This window comes from Hordeum vulgare, chromosome 6H (assembly GCF_904849725.1).
Source record: "Hordeum vulgare subsp. vulgare chromosome 6H, MorexV3_pseudomolecules_assembly, whole genome shotgun sequence".
In the NCBI taxonomy this organism is placed as follows: domain Eukaryota; kingdom Viridiplantae; phylum Streptophyta; class Magnoliopsida; order Poales; family Poaceae; genus Hordeum; species Hordeum vulgare.
The window spans coordinates 317,556,920-317,566,738 of NC_058523.1; the positions used below are offsets into that span (position 1 = coordinate 317,556,920).

Consider the following 9,819-nt stretch of genomic DNA (forward strand, 5'->3'; position numbering starts at 1 on the left):
ACAGTAGTATCATGATTTGATACTGAACACTTTTTTTCTTCATTTAATTCTATATCACTTTATTAAAATTACATAGTTGACATCCATGCTACATACTCCCATTACTAGCAGCCGCGAGCCGCCGCAACAGAAGCCCCCGCCCCCGGACGAAAACCAAGCCGCTGCTTACACCCCACTTCCTTCCGCGGACCGCGGCGACGTCCTCTTTCGCACTTGAGTCGCGCAACTCAAGTGGTCGCCGCGCCTCTCCATCATTTCGCAGTTGAGCCGCGCAAAGCCGTCGCCGCGCCTCCTGGATGACCCAAAACGGTTACTGCGCTGCCGCTGTCAGAGCAGTTACCTACTCCACTCCTCAACGCTAATCACCCTCTTCGACTCCATCCAATCCCCCCCTGCGCGTCCTGTCGCAGTCTCCGCGCGGATCGTCGATCGCCGCGATGTCGTCTTCCACACCGCCCTCGTCGGACGACAGCGGGAACCCTAGCCCCCCGCCGCCGGCGCCCGCGGGGGCCCTGCCGAGAGCGGGGCCCAGGCGACGCTGCCGCGACGTCTTCTGGCTGGTCGTCTTCCTCCTCCACCTGCTCGTCTTCGGCGGAGCGCTCGCGCTCGCCGGCCTCAATCGTTTCCGCGTAGCCGACCGCTTCAACATCGACCGCTACGCCAACCACACCGCCGCCCCGCCGTCCGCCGTGGTCGCGCCGCCGGGGTCGGATGTCGGCGTGTCCAAGGAGAAGGCGCTGCCTCCCGAGCTGACCGAGACGTACTGGAAGTACTACGGCGCCGCGGGGGCGGTGGGGACGCTGCTCGCGTGGTCCTGGCTGGCGGCGGCGGCCGGGAGGAAGGACGGGGGGAGGGTGCTCATGCGGGCCGCTGTGCACAGCCTCACGGCGTACCTTGCGGTCATCAGCGTGCTCTGCTTCTGGGGGAACCACTCCTTCTGGGGCGTGGCGCTCGCTGTAGGCGCTGCGCTCCACTTCCTCTACGTCATGTCGGTGATTGATAGGTACACTCAACCTCAACCGCATTTCGAAATTGCTTTGTGGATTCTGGCAATTTCATATAGTGAATTTGGACTGTATTGGGTGAGGATGTGACACCGACATTGAACAAGAAGACAAGTAAATTTCTGCACGATTGAAGAAACCATTCGTGAGAATTATGTTAGGGGATTGATTCATGTCTGTTCTCATGTCTCCCTTCAAACAGCGTGAACGCCCTTGTGCGCATATGGTTGTATGCCTCCACTCTAGTATGTGCAAGCACTCCAGTTTCTTTGGTGATATGCTTTGGAGTCAACGTGATTTCAATGGGAAATTCGCAGTTTAAGCATTGTGCTGCTTTTGTTCCTAGTACCTGCCAAACAATATAGCTGAACAAAAAACTATGGTTCAGGGAATCTTATCATCATTTGGGCGCAGGCCTAAATGGCTAGCTTGTGAATAAGCAGGCTTCAATGATACTATGTGTTTGAACGACTTAACGTCAATCTTGTTTCAATATTAATTCAATTGTAGTTGCATGGGAGGAAATCCAGTAAAATCAGCAAGTGTAGTATGGTGGAATAGCTGCACTACCCCTATATTTGGGTACGCGTTTAATCAGTTGCATTGGACAAGTCAGTTGAATTGCATTTTAGCTTGTTTAACTATTGCTATATTGTCATCCTTGGACATATGTGGGGTTGAGCTAGCATGTCGGTATACTTTCCGAATGCAGCTTTGCTCAGTGGAACAAGTTGGTACATGCATTCTTTACGTGAAAGATGCATGTGGTGTAGGACTTTACTACTTTACTAATAGGCCTGAATGGTGAATACTTGTATCGTAACTATGTAGGCCACCTTACCATCTTAGCCTGAAGCCAAAATATTTGGGCATGACACAACATGCTACTGAGTTTTACCTTAACGTGTAAACAATGTCACAGTGGAATGAAGCCACAAAGTTGGCACTGGGTGTCTAACTGGCTATGCACCTCAAACCAGTATCAAACTTGATGCTGATTTCTACTAGTAAACGGTAACTTCTCCCCATTGATTTTGGGTGTATTATCTTGCACCCTACCCTATATTAATCATATTAGCAGAAACTTGGAAGCAAGTTGTTCCTCTGTTATTGACTCGGTTAAGCCATTTTCCAACAAAGATGTTCAGTTTTTGTTCTAAAGCATCTTAAGTTTCTATTTTACATGAAAGTGGTATGACAGCTTATTTGCGTGTAAATCTTGTTTAGTTTCAAAAGTGGAGAATTATAGTGTAGGTTTTTAGTTAAATCATTCATGCCATCCTTGTATCAAGATATATCGATTTCACAATAATCATGTATTGGCTAGTTTGCTTTGTCAGCTGATCTTATTTTAGGAAGAAACTAAATGCCTTTTCTTTTAGGATGACTGCTGTTCTGAAAGTTCTGCTGGGATATAATCTTTGCCGCATGTATTTGATAATAACATGGGACCTCAGTTAACAGTTTTTTTCTTCTTTTTTTCTTTCTCAAGGAGGTTGGAACCCCCGGCCTCTGCATCTTAAATCTCAGTTTAGTCTCAGAGTTCTTGCTGTACTAGAAAATATTCTGTCCATTAGCCAACTTCTGCTTGATCGTAGTATTGTTAATTTCCTTATTGCTGTTTTTATTACGTGGTAAAATAAAAATGAACAATTTTATTCTCACAAAGTCGTGAGTAATATATTTGTTCAAAACTAACTGTTGTTTTTGCTAGATTTCCATTTACAATGCTAGTACTGCAAAAGGCAATAAAGATGGTCTGGGAACTTCGAGATGTGATGAGAGTAGCATATGCATTTGTATTGGTAATGCTTTGTTGGATGGCATTATGGTCCTTCGGAGTTTCTGGCATTGTTGCTATGCCCATACCGAATTGTGGGCAATGGTGGCTTGTTCTGGTGAGGGCAAGTTTTTGCCATTATTCTATGTTGGATTCCAATGTTTTGTTTGCTTTTAGATATTTTCTAATAATTATCCTGCAATTTGCAGGCTTTATCAGTCAGTTTGTTTTGGACTGGAGCTGTCCTTAGTAATACAGTCCATGTCATAGTATCAGGAATGGTGTTCCTTGTTCTCATTCATGGTGGACAAGCTGCTGCGTCGATGCCCCCCAAACCACTTCTAAAGTCACTTCAGTATGCTGTTACAACTTCTTTTGGAAGTATTTGCTATGGATCACTCTTTACGGCTGCCATTAGGACTTTACGTTGGGAGGTCTGTGACATACTGGCTAGAGTTAGCTGGTGTGGAATTTTTAATTATCAACTAATTGGCTGTCATTTGTTTACTCCTTTTCCATTGTTTATATTTAATTTCAGATTAGAGGGGTTCGTTCTAAAATTGGCAGCAACGAGTGTCTGCTGTGCTGTGTTGATTTTTTCTTTCACATTGTGGAGACGCTTGTTCGTTTCTTCAACAAATATGCATATGTGCAGGTCAGTGGCAAATATGAGTTTATCTACTCAAAAGTTCTCAGGATTTATAAGATATCAAGTTAAAAGAGTCTCTATTCTCTGTGTTTTGCAGTTTTGTCATGCATATTTGTGCACTCATTTTCTTTCATGTTTCCTCAAACTATAAGTTTATTATTTTTTACTATATCAAGTAAAAGCTCCTGTGTGTACCTGGATTCTTGATACCCAAAGCATGCGACCTGTGAAGCAAATCGCTGATTTTGTTCTTTTTGAATTGGTAAACCTTTGTATGGAGACATGATTTGTACCCTCATAGTATTTGTTATTGATATCAAGTTGGTGGTCATTATCTAAAAAACTGTTTCGGGCTTACTACTGCACTATACAGTTGTATAACGCTGTTTTTCACTTTCAGATAGCTGTCAACGGACAGAGTTTCAATCGTTCAGCTAGGGATGCTTGGGAGCTTTTCCAGTCGACTGGCATTGAAGCACTTATTGCTTATGATTGTTCTGGTGCTGTTCTTTTTATGAGCACAATATTAGGTGGGTTAATTACAGGAACTTGTACTGGTGTTTGGACGTATTTCACACAACGTGATAAAGCAATTATGGTTGGCTCAACCTCTATGCTGATTGGCATGATACTGGTAAGTGCTTACATGAGTATCCAGTTTTGATCGAAGTGTTTTAGAAAAGGGGACCTCCCGGATCATGCATTTTTCTTGCAGTAGAAACTCATACTCCCTCCGTTCCTAAATATAAGTCTTTTAAGAGATTTCACAAAGAGACTACATACGGAGCAAAATGAATGAATCTACACTCTAAAATATGTCTATATACATCCGTACGTAGTCTTCTAGTGAAACATCTAAAAAGACTTATATTTAGGAACGGATGAAGTAGATATGATAGGAGCTGCATGGCAGAATTATATGAATAGTATCTTTTATGGATATTTCGAGTTAAATATCTCCTGCAGAGTTTATTCAGAACTGAGACGCTTCCATTTCGAAATTTCTTTTAAAAAATATCCCTTTTTTTAAAAAGAACTGAGAGATGCTTTATTTTGCAGGTCGGGCTAACCGTCGTGGTTGTCGAAAGCGCAGTTACATCGATATACATATGCTATGCTGAGGACCCTCTTCTTATTCAGAGATGGGATCCTGAATTTTTTGAGCAAATGTCAGAGGCATTGCACCAGCGACTGCAGTACCGCAGCTCCCGAGCCCGCCAAATACTCAATGGTCGGCTTGATCATTTGCCAAATACATCAAGTATTTGAATCTCATGTCAGGTACTTCATTTTTGTCAAACCACTGAATGGGCGGCAGCCATTTCCAGAACAAGTAGTTTTGGATCCTCCTGCCATGAAAGTATAGAGAACGAAGCGCCCCAGCAATCTTCGGGGCCTTCAAAAGCAATATTCCCAGCCAGGCAGTCGTATGTACATTCTTTTCTTCTTTGCATGGGGTATGCTCATAATTATGTAAATTTGCAATGCTACCTTTTGCTTGTTCTGTAGCGTGTCTGTCAGCATTTGGCGGGGAAACAGAAAAGGTACCTCAAATCTGTTTCAGACCTTGGGTTTCATGTCACTTTTTTAACAAGGTATAAACGCAGATGCATACACACACATACACTCAATCATGTGAACGCACCCATGCACATCACCACTTTGAGTACCTTTAAGTTACTGAGTTGACACAACATCTTGAAATTTACGAAGTCGTCAATGACTCGTTTGTAATGACCGCAAGGCCTGAAACAATAGATTGGTTTCATCACAAGGGTGTGAAAAGCGGCCCACGAGGGTCTTAACTTTTTGGCCAGCCAAAGGCTAATGAATTCTCACTCTGGCACGCCAGGGTACACTATACAATAAACTCTTACTTTGGCACACCTGACAGGCCGACTATATAAACAAGAGTGCTTACTGCTCACAACTGTGTACGTCTACTTTTTTATTTTGTTTTTGAAAAAGGAATTGTGTACGTCTATATGTACAAGGATACTTTCCCTCAAGAAAAGATATACTACCTCCGTCCGGAAATACTTGTCCTAGAGATGAATGTATCTAGATTTATTTTAATTATAGATACATCAATTATATGCATTTTTAGGACAAGTATTTCTGGACGGAGGGAGTACATGGTAACTGCTCACGTTGTGTACGTCTATTTTCCTTGGAGATACATTGAATAACTAATTGAATCATACTTTTATAGAAGGAGAAGAGTTAAACATGTATACAAAAAACTTGTTAGAGACGCGGACATCCCCACAAGTGTTACCCACTTAAAAGCATCTACAGTCGGACTCGTCAAACCCTTCTCAAACCATAAGTGTTACCCACTTAAAAGCATCTACAGTCGGACCTCTCAAACCCTTCTCAAACGTTCGGACAGTCTTGTCCGGTCATACAAAGTCGACCCAGACGGACCTCTCAAACCGGTTTCAAACGTCCGGGCTGATCGACATTTCCCTTTTCAACCCAAACATGAGTGGATATAGGGGAGCCTAGGCATGCCCGCCACGCCGGATCCGATAGCTCGACTCTACCTCAAATTACACCAAATCCCTCAAAACCTTCCTCCTCCTCCTATCGTCGGCCAACATTTCTCGTGCCCGATCCCTCGTCGCCCGACACCCTTGCTCTCCATCCTCACCACCTGCCCCATCCGCCATCGTGATGTCTTCCACCCTGTCCCCGACCGTCGCGACGGAGATGCAGTCCGCTTCGTCTGTTGGCGGCTCTTCCTCCGCTTCGTCGTGCAAGCCGGAGAACATCGCCCGTAAGCTGCGCCATCGCCGATAGAGAGAGAGGGAGTTGGCGGCACATGTACATGCGGGCATCGTCAAAGAGATGTCTCCCCCGACGCGTCGGGCTTTCCGCACCCCATCCATGCAAGCGCCAACGCAGATTGTCCTATCCGGCACCGTTGAGATCGAAGAAGAGGATGAGACAGCTGGTTGGACCCTTCCGAAGAGTTTTCCGTCCACGCAGCAGCCGTCGGCCCATGAGTGTGAGTCCCCGCAGCTCGTTCGGGAGCGGGTGAGCACGGACAACCCCACTGCCCGTCGGACGTTGATTTCATTTTGGCATGTCATTTTGGTTGAACTATGATATCATTTGCTTTTGTTTAAAACTGTTGAATTTGAACAATTTGTATCGGATGATCGACGTGCATGACTTTCTATGGGTTTGAGAGTCTGGACATGAGGTATGTGAATGCACGGAGCAAAATATGAGGGACCGTCCGGATGCGTCCGCGGACGTGTCCGGGCGCGTCCGCGGGCATATAAGGGACCAGATTTGCCCAGTCCGTGTGTAGATGCTGTAACACCGCACTCCCTAATATAAAAAGCTACTCTCTCACAAATTGTTGTAGCCCTCCAACACCTACACGTGTACTTTTCCATTTCGCGATCTCTTCAAGTATCATACCGACGAGCTCCTGGGCCGTCTTCACTTGGTTCGTTCTATTGAACACTCTAGCATTTCGTTGCTTCCAAAGGGCACAAGTGATGAGGACATCAACACCATTGTTACACCCACAACCCCAGCTGCTATACATACTGGACCAGTTACTAGAGCTCGCGCACGCCAATTGATTTATCAGGTACTTTCGTTTCTTGAAAACCCTTCTAATGTTCATGAACATATGATGCTGCCTAAGTTAGATACTTTTGTTGTATTTATGAATGAAGGACCTAGCATGAACAAGAAGGATATTCGTTGGAGTTGGATCAAGCATGGAGTAAAAGGTGCACGCGCCGGAAAGAACAGTGGAGCTTCAACTGGTGATTTTCGTGCTTTGAAGCCACCATAAGGAGAGCATGAAGGCTTGGACGGAATATTCAAGACGCCACTTTATAAATTTTGTCCATGGGCTATTATAGGTGTCGCGCCACCTTATTTTTGGGCCAGGCCCATGTAATTTTGAAATATCACACTATAGGCTATTTCTAAAGTCCATATGTGTGGGGAAACTGAGTTAGGGTCGGTTTCGGAACCCTCCTCCAAGGGGTCACGAAATTCCTCCTCTATTCCCTCATATGTACAACCCTTAGGGCCGTTTAGACTTGGGTTTTGTTTAGATTAGAAGTTCGCCATAGTTGCAACTTCGTCTTCTTTGTTTGTGCTCCACGACCAGACAAAGGCGTCACGGAACCCCACTTTCATCAATAAAACCTTCCTCTTATATTCGCAATATCCAGATTCCAATCTTAGTTTCTTGCTTGCTCTTCGTTTGTGTGTAGGAAACAGACCTTCGTGGTCAGGTTGATCGTGCTCTGACGTGGTCAATAACCTCTCGGAGTAGGTTGAGCGATTGCTAAGGCGCGACGTCCTCACACGTTCATAGTCGGATCGTCAAAGTCTACTCCATCAAAAACAATAACCACCATCTCATTGGAAGACAGGGACAACTTTGCCTCTATCAAGTGGTATCAGATTTTCACGTTGCTCGGTGAGATTTTATCAGTTTTTCGTAGTTAGATCGCGTCTGTTCTTCATACCTATAGTCCATGGAAAAGCCAAAAAAAATTTAGGGTTAGATCATCATATCCGAACCAATCCGAGCCTTTGCATAGTCTTTTTAGTATTTTGCATTGTTGAATTTGGGGTTACATCGTCGTGTCGAGTTGCTGGTCTTAGTGTCTAGTCCTTTAGAGTTTTGAGTTCTGTTCATAGGTTGTCACGCCGCCACCGCGCCATCTTTCATCACTGCCATATACCACCACCACACTACCATCATCGCTGCTGCCATATACCACCACCATGCCACCGTTATCCTTGCTGCCATATAGCACCACCACATATCCACCACGAATCCTAGTCAGAGTCCTTTATGTCTTAGGTTAATTTCGAGATCCTCTTGTTTTCAGTTTCTCATTTCCTTACCTAAGTAGGTTTCGGGAAAAAAGAAAAGAAAAAAAGAGTTTGGCATGCTTTTCAGAGCACTGACTTTAAAATATTTGGTTTGGAGACAATCATAGATCAATATGTGCATGATGCTGATTTTAAAGATGTATTGGAGAATTGTAAAGAAGGGATAACATGGAACAAGTTCATCATTAATGATGGATTTGTGTTCTGTGCTAACAAGCTATGCATTCCAACTAGCTCCGTTCGTCTTTTGTTGTTACAGGAGGCGCATGGAGGAGGATTGATGGGACACTTTGGGGTAAAGAAGACGGAGGGCGTACTTGCTACACATTTCTTTTGGCCAAAGATGCGACGGGATGTTGAGCGTTTTGTTGCTCGCTACACGACATGTCAAAAAGCTAAGTCACGACTCAATCCTCATGGTTTATATATGCTTTTGCGTGTACCTAGTGTTCCTTGGGAGGATATATCTATAGAGTTTGTTTTAGGTTTACCTCGAACAAAGAAGGGGAGGGATAGCATATTTGTTTTCGTGGACAGATTTTCAAAAATGGCACACTTTATACCATGTCATAAAAGTGATGATGCTGCTAATGTGGCTGATTTGTTCTGTCGTGAAATTATTTGCTTGCATGGTGTGCCGAATACATTTGTTTGAGACCGTGATGCTAAAATTTCTTAGCCACTTTTGGAGATGTTTATGGGTTAAGTTGGGGACAAAATTGCTTTTTAGTACTACATGTCACCCCCAAACTGATGGACAAACTGAAGTAGTCAATAGATCATTGTCTACTATGCTTAGGGCTGTTTTGAAGAAAAAAACTGAAAATGTGGGAAGAATGCTTGCCTCATATTGAATTTTCTTATAATCATTCATTGCATTCTACTACTAAGATGTGCCCTTTTGAAGTTGTGTATGGTTTCTTACCTCGTACACCTATTGATTTGTTACCTCTTCCATCTTCGGAGCAGGTTAATTTTGATGCTAAAAAACATGCTGATTTGATATTAAACATGCATGAGTTAACTAAGGAAAACATTGAGCTTATGAATGCTAAATATAAACTTGGTGGAGATAAGGGTAGAAAACATGTTGTCTTTGCACCGGGAGATCTTGTTTGGTTGCATTTGCATAAGGATAGGTTTTCGGATTTGCGCGAGTCAAAGCTAATGCTACATGCTCATGGTCCTTTCAAGGTGTTAGAGAAAATAAATGATAATGCATATAGCCTTGAGCTGCTTGCAGATTTTGGGGTTAGTCCCACTTTTAACATTGCAGATTTGAAGCCATATTTGGGTGAGGAATATGAGCTTTCGTCGAGGACGATTTCAGTTCAAGAAGGGGAAGACGATGAGGACATCAACACCATTGTTACACCCACAACCCCAGCTTCTATACATACTGGACTAGTTACTAGAGCTTGCGCACGCCAATTGAACTACGAGGTACTTCCGTTTCTTGGAAATCCTTCTAATGTTCGTGAACATATGGTGCTGCCTAAGTTAGATAC

At 43.9% G+C, this 9,819-nt stretch overlaps 1 protein-coding gene across 1 annotated transcript; it reads left to right on the forward strand.

Moving 5' to 3' along the window:
- The first annotated feature begins 210 nt into the window (after nt 1–210).
- LOC123403614 (CTL-like protein DDB_G0274487) lies at nt 211–4,996 on the forward strand. The gene is made up of 6 exons (XM_045097536.1): nt 211–1,003; nt 2,719–2,902; nt 2,994–3,218; nt 3,323–3,439; nt 3,834–4,067; nt 4,493–4,996. Exons 1-6 carry the CDS (start codon nt 438–440, stop codon nt 4,700–4,702), a joined length of 1,536 nt encoding a protein of 511 aa, XP_044953471.1. The 5' UTR covers nt 211–437; the 3' UTR covers nt 4,703–4,996.
- The last annotated feature ends 4,823 nt before the right edge of the window (nt 4,997–9,819 follow it).

Excerpts from the sequence above, each read along its gene's own strand:
- LOC123403614 (XM_045097536.1), top strand. The coding sequence starts at position 438 with ATGTCGTCTTCCACACCGCCCTCGTCGGACGACAGCGGGAACCCTAGC. Across the intron at positions 1,004-2,718 it reads GTCATGTCGGTGATTGATAG|ATTTCCATTTACAATGCTAG; the intron begins GTACACTCAACC and ends TGTTTTTGCTAG. Across the intron at positions 3,219-3,322 it reads TTAGGACTTTACGTTGGGAG|ATTAGAGGGGTTCGTTCTAA; the intron begins GTCTGTGACATA and ends ATTTAATTTCAG.